The sequence below is a fragment of the Emys orbicularis genome, chromosome 6, assembly GCF_028017835.1.
Source record: "Emys orbicularis isolate rEmyOrb1 chromosome 6, rEmyOrb1.hap1, whole genome shotgun sequence".
NCBI classification, from domain to species: Eukaryota; Metazoa; Chordata; order Testudines; family Emydidae; genus Emys; species Emys orbicularis.
In genome coordinates, this window is record NC_088688.1 from 15,989,977 (window position 1) to 16,005,696 (window position 15,720).

Consider the following 15,720-nt stretch of genomic DNA (forward strand, 5'->3'; position numbering starts at 1 on the left):
CGGGCATTGCCACTGACTATCTGACTTAGGTCAAGTCATTTAGCCATTTGGTGACTCAGTTTACCTATCTGTAATTAAATATCAATTAAATTAGAAGGGACTGAGCTGCAAAGTTTGAATCTGGTTCTGCCAAAATGTGGGTGTTTGGATCTGGGGTTCTGGTTCAGGTCCATCTCTTTTAATAAATATTTGTACAGTGCTTTGAGATTCTCAGATAAGCAACCTGTAAATGCTAAATCCTATTATTGTCAAACTTGACTTTTTCAGCCAATCTCATTGAGACCTTAAAAAATTAAGTTACATTTGCTTCAAATGTAAAATTAATGAGGAGCTCTCAAATTTGGTAATTTCACTGATGCACATTAGAGCTTTCCTATCTATTTTTAACACATTTGCTAAAGATGTGGACACTCCACTCTGTTGGCAAAGCTTGCATGCTCCAGAAGCCAATTTTTTCTGGTTCAAGAAACCTACCAAGTTTACAGCTTGCAAAGCTGATGGAGCCTGTAATCTTAAGAGGCCAAAGAGCCCTTTATCAAGGAACTTATTATTCAAAGTCAGATACTCCATTAGAATTGCTGGAACTGGGAGCCAGTGAGTTTACAGGATACACAGCAGAGAAAGCTACAGGGGCAGATACCCTGTAACATTGGTGTGAGATTATAACATACTGCAGCTTTCCTGCCTCCTTTTCCTTGACTCTCGGGTCAGTTTCTTTGGTCCATTGGTCCGCTTCCCATTTTTGATGGTCACAGTCCTTCTCTAGATTATCCATTTCCACCCTTTTGGTCCACTCTGCAACTTCCAACTTCTATAACTATCTCAGCTCGTTTGAATTGTGTGGCTGCCTCATTGAGGGCTATGTCTTGGCCCTCATTTCCTTTAGCAAGTCTACTTATTTTTTACACTTCCTTTTGTTCTATCCTCACCCGAATAAACAAATAGAAAACAATAAAACTGTGACCTCTGACACTTTTCTCAGTTTCTTCACTTGAGAATCACTTAAAACTAATCTTCCAGTGCTTAAAGTGTAAACTTCAGTTAAAATAGCAGGCTGGGTGTACATCCTGTCTGACAACACCATCGTAACACACTGCTGGGGATACCGAGAGCTGGGAGCCACAGCATTACCCCCATGACGCAGCAAGGGTGAGCTTTGCTGGAGATTACATTGTGTGTCAGCCCCCTGCCACACCAGTCTGTCTTCCTCATCAGTAAGCTCCTCCAGCCCAAACCTTGCCTAGCAGGTAACAATCAGTGAACTCCAGCCCCTAAGCTCCACAGAGAGGTTTCGCTGCAATGCATAGGCCCTATCACTGTTCACAGAAGATATTAACTTTGCTGCACTTTTAAAGATTCAGTACATTACAGCTTATTAACTTAACTGCAGTATACATACTCTTCAAGCACAGCATGGATTGATTTATAGTAAAAATAAAACAAGTTTATTAACAAAAGGATATTGGTTAAGTGACATCAAGTAGCAGAGATAAAAGTAGAAATGGTTACAAACATCTAAAATAGGGATGTAAAAGGTTAACCGGAAAGCATAGTGTTACTGGTTAACCACCTTAACCGTTAACCCCCACGGCGCCTAGCCAGAGCGGGCACCGCCCGGGCAGATCAGGCCCAGCTGTGATGCGTGGCCAGAGCAGGTGCCATCCCCAGCTGCATCGCCCGGCCGGAGTGGCAGCGCCCAGCCGGAGCGGCCCCAGCCGCAGTGCCCGACCGGAGCAACCCCAGCCCCAGCCGTACCGGACAGATGGGCCCGAGCCACTTAAATGGTTTACCATTTAAATGACATATTTTTTAACCATTTAAACGGTTAACTTTTTAAATGGTATTTACATCCCTAATCTAAAAGTGAAGACGCATCTAAAACTTAAATCTAGCAAGATACAGTCTTTGTTCAAGATGGTTTCTCTCACCCCAATCTCTTTTCCAGCTTTTGCTGGCCAGGACCCATCACAGTGATCAAATTGTTTGGTTTCTTTGTCTCCAAAGGTCAAGGAGAAAGATGAAGTCTCTCTCTCTCTCTCTCTCTCTCTCTCTCTCTCTCTCCCTTATTTCCTCAAAGGGATTGTCTTTGTCTTACAGGTCAGGAAGCCCACCTAGGGCTCAGCTCAGCTCTGCTTGCTGTGTCCCCCAGGGAGTCAACCCCATGTCAATGTTCTCCTGTGATTTTACAATGCAAATGCTCTTCCTACAACCTCTGATGGAAATGAACAGTCCATTGTCCACGTCTCTGTTCACATCTGGCTTGGTTTGCTACTGGTTTGCCTTCTCCTTTATCTGGAAAAAACCTGTTTTGCCTCCTTTGTCTTTTTACAGTCTCTAGAACATAGTATCAGGGAGTATCCATAATTCCTAGTGTTACTACAAACATTTCAGTGATATTAATAACCAGCATGTTGTTAGTCTTTTTTCCAATGACACATTACATGACACCTTTCAGATACAGATTATAACAGTAGTGAGTTGGGATACACTGAGCTGGTCTGACCAGCCGAACTCACTGCTAGATACCAGGGAGCCCCTTGCCTTCTAGCATTGGTATGCTCTTAGTGTCACAGAGATCAAAGAACTTTTTTGTTGTTCGCTGTAAACCTTAATGTATTATTTGTTAATGTTGCACATCGCAGCATAAATGGGCTGTAAGGTTATGGGAGCTGTGACAATGTTTGGAATTTCTTGTACACTGATTCCTTGATATTTCTACGTTAATGCTATATTAACTCTAATTTTTTTTGAATTTTTATTAAATAGAGTTATGAACATATAGCTTACATGGAAGCAACAACAGTAACTGTGGCATACTGCAGTGAAGTAAAAAGTAAATTCTTTTTCATCTACAAGCATTGCATTTATGGCCCAGGATAACAGGTTAAAAGAAGTGCTCTGCAATGCCACCTGCAACATATGGGTTTAATTCCTGATCATGGTCTTTTAATCTCTGGATCAGCCAAGGCTGGAGGTGCTTCAAAGACCGTGCACATAGTCCCAGTGTGGGAGAAGGGCAGGAAGGGAGAGAGAAAGAAAAGAAAGCTTCATTGTCACTGAGCAGTGACACTTCTTTGGAAGTGAAATCACTCCCATGTAGACATCCAGCACAAAACCCATGCATCACTTAAATCCTCAAAATAAGGATTAAGTGGGATTTAAGTGGTGCATATACCTTGGGCTGGCCCTCTGTACTGGGGTGATCTTCACCCTGACTGACTAAGGAGTAGGGTCAGCAGGTTGCAAAGAGGGTTCCCATCAAGTCAAGTTGATTGAAAGATGGTGGTCATGATTTAGGACCTCAAGCATGGCAGGGGATATACAGCAGGGAGGAGATTGCGGGTTACATGAATGAAGAGAACACCTGGGTAAAATGACAGTTTAAGTTCACTTTTTACATTTACTTTTTATGTTTGCTCCTGACCGTGTAGACTGTACGAGCTTTTGCACACACTCCTGGGTGTTTTAAAATGAGCAGAGATATTGAAACAGTTTAGCAATGCCAACTTTGGTTTAATGTGGACTATTTTCCAACCCTTCTGCTCTTACCTTGCTGGCTTTCAGTATGTTGATCTGTTCTTCATATACAGTGTCCCTATTTTTCTCCAGAAATCCATCAGACTGATACTCCACCTACCACACAGAGCAATGGAGAAACGGAATGGTGGTTAAACCCCTTAGAATGCGTCTACACTGCAATTAAACACCCCTGGCTGGCAACCATTAACTGAGTTGGGCTCCCACGGCTTGGGCTGTAATATGGTAGTGTAGACATTAAGGCTCATGCAGGAGCCTGGGTTCTGGGACTCTCCCAACTCTGGGGTCCCAGCGCTCAGGCTCCAGCATTGCAATTGTATAGTCCTGCAGCCCAACTCCAATGGGCCCAAGTCAGCTGACTCGGGCCAGCTGCAGGTGTTTAATTTCAGTATAGCCATATCCTCAGACTAGTCCGCATATTGCAAGTCTCTTGCTGTAATTACGATGTGTAATCTCTCATGGTTTTAGCCATCATATATATATTGCCATAAACTCATTTGAAAGGTGGTGCGTATGGCTGAATGAATGGGGGTAAAGTATGAGGAAGGTCACACCAGTTTATCTTATTAATGTAAAATATTTGAGTGTAAGATACAAGGCATTACACAAGACTTAATTCAAACACTGTATATTACCCAGTTAGTACCCCCTTCAGGATCCAATCCTGTTCCCACTGAAGTCAATGCAAAACTTCCAGGACTCTACCATTCATATGACACTCTTTGGAAGGCCCACGCTAGCATTCCTGGTAAGCCAGTGAATAACCACCCACACCTCAGTCTCAAAAGATCTTGTGCTAGGTCTCACCCAATCTCTCTTGCAAGTAAACTTTTTTGGAATTTAGAATCAGTTGTTTTTCAAGTAAGACCTGGCCAAAAAGCACTGGATGAGTCTTCAAAAGTTTGAGTAAAACCTATTTTTTTCTAATTAAAAATTCAAGCAAATTTCTAACTGTCACAGATCACACATGCAGAATTTGAAATGGGAATATCTTCTTTTGGAAGATTTCGTGAGAATGTGCTTAAAATAAGGTGTATAATGGAACTCGAGCCCCAGGCTTAACTGTGAATAGTGCAATTCACTCTCAAGTTAGTATAAAGAGACTCAGACTTTATTAAGGACAATAGACAGTACTTGGCTGTAGCATGAGTGTCACATGACTCCTTTATGCTTACTCAGACCTGCTTTTGATTTCCATTTTAAACACAGAGACAGATACATGGGTAACTACAACCTCTTCACAGATTCTTCCCTGCTCTGAGCAATATCTGTCAAATCATGTTTTAAATAAAGCTTGAGACCATTACTGGATGTTACAAGCATCAGCCTCTAAGCTTTGGAAAATCAAAAGTTAGAGTTTTCTCCCTCACAGAGGAGGGAAAATGGTCCCAGTTCCACTCATATCTTACACCTGTGAAACATGAGATTTTTTTGGCACGCAAGAAAATGTCCTTGTTTCAATCTTTCCTGGATGTAGCAACCTCTACTAATGTTAATCTGCGCAGCTCTCTGAAGGAGGTTTGTTTTGTTAAACCAGAAGACTCAACTATCCTGGATTAAAACTCAGTACAAAGTCTAAAGCTGAGATTTTAAGTGCTTACTGAGAGATTTGGATGCCCAATTAAAATAAAATGGCAATTTGGCATTCAGATACCTTAGGCAACTTGGAAAGTCATCGCCTAAATAGCTAAATGTGGTTTTAAAAAAAGCTAACTCCTAATGCAAACCCCTTCCATCCTGGGTATTCATCACAAACTCTTGTGTTTAATGTGCTGAGTGTTTAGTATACGCCCTGATACCTTATCTGCAAAGTGAACAACAATGAAGGAGGTATTGGACATTCGAGGTTTTTGGAAGTGCTGGCTGCTGGAATGTCGGTCATATAATTTCTGTGCCCAGTTCTGGTCAGTTCCTTTAGGAACCTACAAAAAACAAAAGGAGAGGAAGAAAAAGGTTTACAATTATATCACATGAACTCTCAAAGGCATAGATACTACACACCTTAATAGTTTCATTACATTATTATTTAAATTTTTTTTTTAGCTCATGTCTTATAGGTGATGGCAGAAATGAGCCTTTAGAAGGAACTGGACTCAGCAGAGGAAGATGGCTTGGTACCAGGTTTAGGGAAGTCAGCCCACACATAGCGGGCAGCATGGAAGATGCAGAATTCAAGGCTGGCATCACCAAAAGACACTGCATAAGGGAGCACAAGGATGAGTTTATAGTAATAGGTATTAATTAAGAAACCAAAACCCTAAGTTATTCCTCCATCTGGATTTCTCAGTGTGTCCACTGAGATCTTCAGCTGGTAAAAGTCACCATACCTCCATAGAAGTCAATGGCACTCCACTGATCTACACCAACTGCAGATCTATATATAGGTCTCAGACTGAGCTCTTTGGGGCAGGGACTAAGTCTGGATTCTGCACAGCTCCAAGACCATTGCTAAACAATGAATAATGTGAATTACATCAAGAGTGTTGCCATTTGTTGCATTTGTTAATATCTGAGAAACAAAACACGCCATCATCCCAATCTCTCTTTCAGTAACCCAGCTCTTGTTGGCCTGATTGCTGCACTGTCATAGAATATCAGGGTTGGAAGGGACCCCCCACCAGTGTTTTCATTCAATATTGATGCAAACATTCAAATGATTTACTCAGGGTAAGACATTTTGCTATCCCTACCAGCAAAAAAGCAGTAATATTCCTGCGCTTGGGCAAAGTTTATTAATTGCTCAGGACAGAAATTTAATCATTTTCAAAACAAAGGCAGCCTTTTGCAGCAAAATGACAGGTTTTCACAAACAAAAAACTTAAGACAAGATTCTAGATTTTCTTAATATGCTTACAAAACAGAGTGATTTGGTGAGAAGCTTTTCAAACTTTTAACTGTGTCATCAAAATACCTCAAATTTGATGAACTGTGGGACTAGGTGTCTATCTATCTATATTTGAATTTAAGAAAGACCTAACTGCTTCTTCACAGAATTTATTATAATATGTGAACTCAAAGAACTGCAAGCCCCCTTGTGATGTGATCTCATCACGTTTAATGGCTAAGCAAGGTCAGTCCAGGAAAGTACTTCCATCCAGGGCCGGCTCCAGGGTTTTGGCCGCCCCACGCAGCCAAAAAAAAAAAAAAAAAAAAAAGCCACGATCGCGATCTGCGGCGGCAATTCGGCGGAAGGTCCTTCGCTCCGAGGCGGAGTGAGGGACCATCCGCTGAATTGCCGCCGAATAGCTGGACGTGCCGCCCCTCTCCAGAGTGGCCGCTCCAAGCACCTGCTTGACAAGCTGGTGCCTGGAGCCGGCCCTGCTTCCATCTATCCTACATACTTATATGGGGGTACTAGGATACAGGGGGTGCTTCCCTCCCCCCCCCCCCATGTGACTGTGGGGAAAAACTGCAGAGAGCAGCCAGCCAGAGACTCCAGCCAATAGGAACAAAGGAGCCAAAGCAGGGATCTCTGGACATTCCTCAGAACTGAAGAAAACTCTCTGACTTCCCCTGCCCTGTCCTAATTGGCTCCAACCTTCCTCCCCCCCCCCCTCAATCTTTTTCAGAGTCACTGTTTCCCTGGAGAGAGTCCCCCATGCCTACATTCTTTGTTCCTAGATGTATATATTTACATTTAGCCATATTACAATGAATATTGTTTGCTTGCGCCCAGCACACCAAGAGATCCAGGTCGCTCTGTATCAGTGACCGGTCCTCTTCATTTACCACTCCCCCAATTTGTGTGTCATCGGCCAACATTATCAGAGATGATTATGTGTTTTTTTTCCAGGTGATAGACAAAAAAATATTAAATAGCATAGGCTCAAGAATCAATCCTTGCAGGACCCCATTAGAAACAGACCCACTCAATGATAATTCCCCATTTACAATTACATTTTGAGACCTATGATTTATCCATTTTTAATTCGTTGAATGTGTGCCAGGGTCTTCATGTGGAAGATGGGTAACTGCCCGGCAAATTAGACCTGCAAACAAGCTGTTTATTGTTTTAAAGAGGTTTTCTCTGAAATGTTTTTGTTCTGAATAAACAGTACTTAGTTTTTATGAGAGCTGGCGCCTCACTGGTTAACCTGTCATTGCCCCTGACAATTACAGTAAACTGCAGAATTCTGCAGCCTAAGGCCCAGGTCTACAGGGGGAGAGTGTGTCATGGGTTACTGCCTCAAGAGAGATCAAAGTGGGGTGCCCTCAAGGAGGCCACAAAAGGATCAGAGTTGCAGTTAGCTCAGGAAATGTGACACTGGACGCCTCACAATCTTTAGTCTACTTTTTCTCACAATGCCCCGCAAGGGAGGGAACTTTTCTTAGCTCAATTTACACAAATTTTACTCTTTTTTTTCTTTGACACAAAGATTAAGTGACTTCACCAGGGTCACACAGGAAGTCTATGGCGGAACAAAGACTTGAACCCAAGTCACCTAAGTTCCAGGCTAATGCCCAGGCACTGGGCCATCCTTCCTCTTGGCTCTGAGACTTAGGTGTGGCAGAAAATGTTGATGGTGACACTTTACTTTGAGCCATTACAGCATCAACATGCCATCAGGCTGTTAAAGGGCACTGAGCAGCTGTGGGTGAATGAGTCATAGAATGAAAAATCACTAACCATTTGTCATTATTAAAGATCCCATAGCACTTTTCACACAGTGGGGGTGTTAGCCCCCATTTTCAGGCCAAATAGCAATTTATCTGATTTCAGTCTGCCTACCTAAATTGCTCTCATAGTTTTAACTTCACAGGGTATTGTCCATGTCCTCTCCTACACTGGTGTGAAGTGTTGTTGTAAGATCTTCAAACCAAGAAAATATATAGTTTGCACAGCATCCTACATTAGTTTATTAAATTTGTAAAGTGCTTTAGGATCCTTCCGGGCGAAAAGTTCCTATATAAATATAGACTGTTATAATATTTTAAATATATATTAAATAAATATACCCTATTTGAATAAACGACTGACCACTTGCTTTGTTACAGTAGGTGCTGCTCACAGCATTCTCAGCAGTCACCCACGGGAGGCGTTTCCATTTCTGTCTGTTCATTTAAATCTATGCAGCACGTGAACCTGTCAAGCCACCTCTACTAGGCCAAAACCTAGGGGAATGAGTTATGTCTCCTCCTCCAAAACCTTGCGATCCCATTGCTCAGCATGATGCACTGAGTGCCACCAGGCCCACCACCCACGGCATTTTAAACGTGGCATATTCCCTGTCGCTATTAGAGCGCCTCTCCCTTACCTCTCTCTGCACAAACTAGCCAAAAAAAACCAAACAAACATAAAAAATAAAGAGAGAGAGAGAGAGAGGAAAGCCTTAAGGAGAGCAGTCAACTGTGATCAAGGTCACTTTTGTTGCTGTCTCATGGCTGAGATGTTCAGCCTAAAGGAAGCTGACGAATTCCCAAGGCTGTCAGTGGAGACTGTTGAATGAAGGGGATATTTGATAAAAAAACTATATTCTTAGCTGCGTGTATGTGCCACACTTTCATACTGGTATGGGAAAGCAATCTCTGAGAGCCACAAACCCAGTCGCATGCATGTGCGTTCTATGGTGATTATGCAGCAGAGGCCCATGCGTCTACCACTAAATTTAAGGAAGTTTGTTCTACTAAAATCAAGATCCTGAGGAACAGATTGGTTGCTTAATCCGCTAAAAAAGGTCAATGAAGCGCCACTATTCTCTGCTAGTCATCTCCTATAAAGGATTTTTTAACAGAAAATAGTGTCATCTATTCAAACGCTGGATCAAAGGATCAGGAATTCTAGGAAATGCAGCTAAATACAAGTGGTTTATATTTTCAGACAGCTGTTGGTTAGACTTCACCATGCTGTCAGTGCCTTCAATTGTAGTCAGGATCACGCCTACATTCTGTGGGACTAAAATCCGAGTCATGCTGACATTTCTCACTCCTTGATTTTTATCCCCGATTACAGCTTTGCCAGCAGCGTAAATTTACAACGCTGTGATGAGGCCTTTTCATTATTCCTACCTCACTTCACCTGACCACAACACTGGTGTCAAATGAGATATATGGAACTAAAGTCCACTATTTCACTGACTGAGGCAACTGGACCCTTTAGATTATTTACACTGCATTTATATCAAGCACCAACAAAAATGCATCTCAGATTTCTCCTAGTGGGTAAAATTTGTCTTTGTCAGCAGTGAGAGATTGAAAAATTTAACTGCTGTGAGAGAAAGATGAAGGGTTCTTTCAGTCTGCATAGACATATATTCTTTACTGTCTGCTTCTGATTTTGAATCTATCGTGTTTTCCAAGTTGACCTTATATAGCACCTTTCGATATCAAAGCACTTCACAAATCAGGCATATAAAACACAGACACCTAAGGGATGGAGGGCAACAATTAACCAATGCACAGCACAAGCATGACACTCAAGGGAAGAGGAATTTTGGCCATGGACAACAGACCAAAACTGCAATGCAACCTTTTATATCAGGGGTCCCCAAATATTTCACGGTACCGCCTCCCCTTACTTCTGTCTATGCCCCCTCCCACAGGAGCCGGGGCTGGGAACGGGGCCACGTGGACAAGGCCGAGACGGGGGTGGGGCCAGGAACGGAGCTGTGGCCAGGGGTCGAGGCTGGGGCTGGGAGCAGAAGCCATGGCAGGGCCTCGGTCAGGGGCCGAGGCTGGAGCCGGGGCCACGGCTGGGGGCGGGGCTGGAGCAGGGCTGGGTGGCGCTCCTTCCCTGCCCCTCCATGGGAGCTGGCTCAGGCCCCACTGTGTGTGCCCCCCCAATGTTCCTCCATGGCCCCTTAGCCCCACACTTTGGGGACCTCTGCTTTATATCGTCGCAGAAAACCTTGGTTATAAAGTGACACCACCACCGCCAAAAGCCCCCCATACAGAATAAATTGAAAATAACTCAGTTTATACAAGGGCTTATCGACACTTTAAAAGCAACCACATTTGGGAACCTAGGTAAATATTCATCACACAAAAGGGCAAAAGGAAAAACATTAAAAGAATTGGTAAATTTTAAACTAATAATAATTCTATCACAACTTCCTGCTGGGAAGAGGAAGGGAGAAAAAGAGCCACATGAGACAGATGCTAATCACGTTGCTTAATGCCGTTTTGGGACGCACTCGGATTCCATGGTGATGAGCACCGTGTAAGAAGCTGAACTGAACAGAACACTACACTGTAAGCCATCTCTTTAACTTCGATGGTGATCTATGATAAGTATTTCCCCTACAGTATATTCTGCCTACTAGCAATCCTGATACTAGCAACTGCCAGTTAATGGCAACGTATTGCCGGGAACCAATCCCATCCCATTAACAGAATTCAATACTGACAACGGTATGCCACTTAACAGCACCCCCCCCCCTTTTTTTTTAAAGAAAGAAAGTCCCTACCTTCTGCAGGGAGGTTTCGGAGGGTGCAGCCAGGGAAGGAAGCACTGAGATATGCCTTCCCTGGCTGTACTCAGCCCATCCTGCAGCACAAGATGTAAGGAGCTGCGGGCCAGGAGGGCAGGCTGTGGGAAGGGCAGTAGTGGGAATGGGGGCTGCAGCTTGGATGTCAGAGCGGCACGATACCTCTCCCTGTACTCTCCAGGCTACGCCCTGCTGGGGGACTGCACGCAGGGAAGGAAGCACTGGGATGTGCGGAGCCCTGACCCACAAAGAGTGAAAGAAGAGGTATGGTGCAGCCCCACATGTCCCCAGCCCCCGGCGTCTTCTAGAAAGCGCCAGCATGCAGGCTGCGGCACCCTGACCCCGCTGCTGCCCCATCCATGGGCAGGTTTGCAGGGCTGCAGTCAGGGAAGGCATGGCCCAGAGCTTCCTCCCCTGACTGTAGCATCATCAACCTGCCACTGGATAATAGCACCTATTTGCTGGCAACTGAGGAGCTGCTATTCTAATAAGCGGAGTGTAATGTATTTATAAAAATATTTGTCATTACTAATGAAAAACAACAAGATTGTGAGATCTTTGTAGCATCTGTTTGTTCTGTGTTCACGCAGTGCCTAGCACACTGGGTCTTCAGCCATGACTAGGGTTCCTAGGCAGTACTGTAATAAATAAATAATGACGACTCCCGTCTCTGGTGCAAGGAAATGGTAAGGTCATAGGCGATCTAGTCTTAAATTATTTGTTTCCAAAGCATCGGATCAATCGTGAGGCTTTCAAACAAGGAGTGATTTTTAAAATGCTGAAATGATTATTTAGTTTAGAAAAATATCAAAAGGTGATACATTATAAACAGTATATACAATGAAATTTGACAGACTCTAGAAAACATACAGAAGGGAAAAATCCACTAGTGCTTGGAGAGGGACTAGATCATCTAATGGGTCTTTTAAATAGAGGGAGATCCTCGGCTGAAGATATACGCTCTTATATAGCACTTCATGAGTGGATTTCAAAGTGCTTTACAAAGAAGGTCAGCATCATTATCCCCATTTTAAGATGGGGAATTGAGGCACAGAGAGGTGAAGTGACTTGCCCAAGGCCCATCCAGCAAGCCAGTGGCAGAACCGGGAACAAAAACCAGGTCTCCTGAGTCTCAGTCCAGCATGCTATCCACCAGGCCACACAGAGAATGCTGATTGGGTGTTCCTATTTACCTTGTCCCAGTATACAAGTACAAGTAGGAAACAATGACATTTAAAGGTAAACATTTAAAACAATAACTAAAATCTTTCTTTATGCAATGTAGAATTAAGCCATGGAACTCACTGCAACTGGGTAGTTAGAAAAATATCATGTTAAGATTAAAAATTGGTTTAGACTCTTATGGGCCAGAACGTTAGTTGGTGTAAATCAGCATAGCTACAACCTAAATAAAGTTACACCCATTTACATCCTCTAAAGGCTGTCCATGCTATTTTTAGCTTTTCTCCACCCTCTTATCGCTCTGACTCAGCAATAGGAAATGGGGGCATTTAGTCCCGCTAACATACAACATTAACACCTACCAGATACATATAGGGTGTAAGTCATGCACTTCACAGTGGAACCCATTTATTAGAGAATTGGACTTTAGCATAAGTAGACTGAAAATCCACAGGCTTCATTCCTCTTCCCTCAAAACAGAGTTTCACGATATTCAAGTTCACTCTAAATAGCTTTCATTGTGTTACTCCACAATGGAACGGGTGCATTGGGCAGTATTTTTAAACTTCCCAAGTAGTACCTGACATAGGCCACTATTGGACATGGATTGTCATCTGTACTAGAACAGGAGTTTGTGTGTCCTTATGGCATTTTAAAGCCTTTAGAGACGATGATTTGTTTACACAGTACCTAGTCTAATGATAATGACTAGGGGCTACTGCACTAGAAATAGCTGCTCCATCTACTCAGGATTTTTCAGGATTGGGCCATTTCCTTCATGTTGGAAGGGGTGTCAAATAAATACAATTCTCCCAGGGCTCCAAGGAATCAGCCAGCAAAGATCAGGGAGCTATTCAGAGTAAAGGAAACATTAAATCCAACCTTAAATCAATCAGGGGGGAAAAAAGGAATGGGATAACTAAGGAGGCTTCTTCAAAGCCACTGGTCCAGCAATTAGCATTATAAAAACTAATACGGAGAATTTTAATGGTTTCTTTCTTCCCTGCCCCTCCAACATATGCTAAAAACCAATCACGGCCCTGGATATGTCAAAGTTCTGTAGCACTTCATACGGGTAGGGGCTGCACATTCTGTTGCTTCCTCACCACACTCTGGATGACAACTGGACGTGCAAGTCGTTATTCTGCCATTTGATTAGAACTAATGAGGTCCAAACCATAAACCCCCCAGAGGTTCTCCCCCTCTTCTTAACCTACATGCAGCGGTTCATAAAACAGAAATCAGAGGAAGTAGCTGCCCAGCATTGAAAGATGCCACTTTGTTTTCCAATGATTTTCTACAGACCAAGCAACCATCAAATCAAGGAAAACATATTTTTTTTAATAGTGAACTTTACACTGACATGTGCAGAGATATCAGTGGGATTCAAAACCAGCCTGCTAAAAAATTACCAGTAACCTGATTTCATTGTTTTTGGCACAGGGATGAATAGTGAGTAACTATACTCTGGCTCAACATCCACATTTATAATTGGGACATTTAAGGGATACATAAAATAACTACAACCTGTCCTAAGATACATAGAGAAAAAGTATCCATTATAGAGTTTGGGGATTGTGAAAGTTTCCATGTATGGTCAGAAAAACTCCTTCAAAACATGAGGAACTGAGCTTCTCTCTTCAAGCCCCTGCCTGAACTCAAAACCCATTTGTTTCACTGGTGACTCCCATCTCTCATTTGGTTTTTAACCCTGTAGCTATATTCTTGCTATGCTCTATAGCTATTTGTATTATTTAGTTCACTCCAGTCCATTGGCATACAAAAGTCATATGGAAGAGGCTAAATAAAGAACTTGTATACATTTAAAAAAAATACAGGAAAAACATTCCGTGAGGCAAGAACTTTGGTGACAAATACCCCACTTCTGCTCTAGCATTTCATTATGGTGCCAGGCCCCTTGATGGAGTTTCAGTCCCAGAGTACATTTATCCACTGTATTAGTGGGTATTGCTTGCCAACTGGCTTATTGTACTTTTATACCAACTACGGCCAATAGCAAAGCAATTCTCTCTCCATGGTGCCGCATAACAGAAGAGGTTTTGCTATTTTATAACAGCAAGGAGGAGTGGTGAGATTCTAAAAATACAAGCTCAGCAACTGGGATGTGGGTGTGAGTAGGTTTTATCGATAAAATGGTGCTTTCACTCACCACGCTCACTGAAAACTCTAAGGCTGTGGAGTGTTTGCAGATTATTATAAAAGGGTCCATTATAAAGCTGTGACTAATTACACCACTCCCAAGCTACAGAGAATTACCACAGAAACTGCGGGAATTGATGTATGCGGGGTTTGTTCCTCTGTTTCAGGTTCCATGTCAAAGAGGTGTGGACTAAAAGTAGTACTGGGTTGGAACTGGACAGAGTTCTGTGTTCAGGCTGTCCCCATTAGGCAGCAGGGCTCTGTACAACACCAAAGCTGGGTACCATTTATTTTTTATATATAGGAATTACCATAATGAATCAGAGCAATGGTACATCTAGTCTAGTAGCCTGTCACCTACAGCAGCCAGTACCAGATGCTGTTTTGAGTTACAGGGCAATCTGTCATCTGGGAAACTTTCCTCCTAGCTCCTAATAGTTAGAGGTCTTCTCAAGGCCTGAAGAAAGAGAGGCTTGACAGTGCAGTGGATGAAACAAAATGGCACTAAACAGCTGAGCTTAGATTCATGACCTACTTCTGAGCCAGTACCCAGTGTGATACTATGCAAGTTTTAATTTGTTCTCATTTGTTAATTAATTATAATCAGAAGCCATAATTGACAAGACAAGACCAAAAATATGCTAAACATGGGAAAGTCCTCATTTAATTGTTGTTTTGCACATCCTCAGAGCAGTTTCCATTGGCTGGGCCTGGCTTGTGCTTCAGCCATATAAAGTTTCTCTCCCAGTGGAAACCCTTAGGGATGGCAGACAAGAAGCAACTACAGGGAACATTTTCAGCAGGAAGGATGCAATTAAATTGGAATTTGGCCAGTACATCTACCTCTATCTTCCCTTACAAGAAGGGAGGTGGGATCTTTAATGACCACAAGTGCTTAAGTCATTGTGTCTCACCCAAAACAGAGCGCCTCCAGGAACAGAATGTCATCTACTACTGTGCTTGGGCATTGGTTCAGCACTGAATCAGAAGGAAGAGTAATACCACAAACATGTGCCATACTCCACCATGCCTTCTACTTTGTGTTATTCACAACATAACATTTTACCTTATGATTTCATTAGAATGCACAAGCCAAGCAGATTTATGCAACCAGTAGACATTTCATAGACTAATGCTCAGTTTAAATAAAAAAAAAAAGGGGTCAAGGATACTTAAATAATTAAATAAGATCAGATTCACTTAACCAAGTGAAAAATCTCAGCTCTGACTCACTGTAAATACACAAATAGAAATCCCCGCTGTGAATGTCTTCATCACAAATTATTACAGCCAACCATCAATAGTATAACACCCAGCCACTAGCCATGGAAGACAACGCAATATTAAATGGGAAGGAAAGTCGATGTGCCACATAAGAAATGGAAGGAAGCGAGTGCTCACCTAAGAAGTCACCTTT

General features: G+C 42.7%; 1 protein-coding gene across 1 annotated transcript in view; it reads right to left on the minus strand.

Moving 5' to 3' along the window:
* The window catches only part of MYO5B (myosin VB), a 256,177-nt gene that overhangs the window by 128,952 nt on the left and 111,505 nt on the right, over positions 1–15,720 (minus strand). The window contains exons 12-13 of the mRNA XM_065406951.1: positions 5,337–5,459; positions 3,550–3,633 (exon numbers count right to left, since the gene is read on the minus strand). Coding sequence (XP_065263023.1) covers positions 3,550–3,633; positions 5,337–5,459 — 207 coding nt within the window. The remainder of the gene's footprint in view (positions 1–3,549; positions 3,634–5,336; positions 5,460–15,720) is intronic.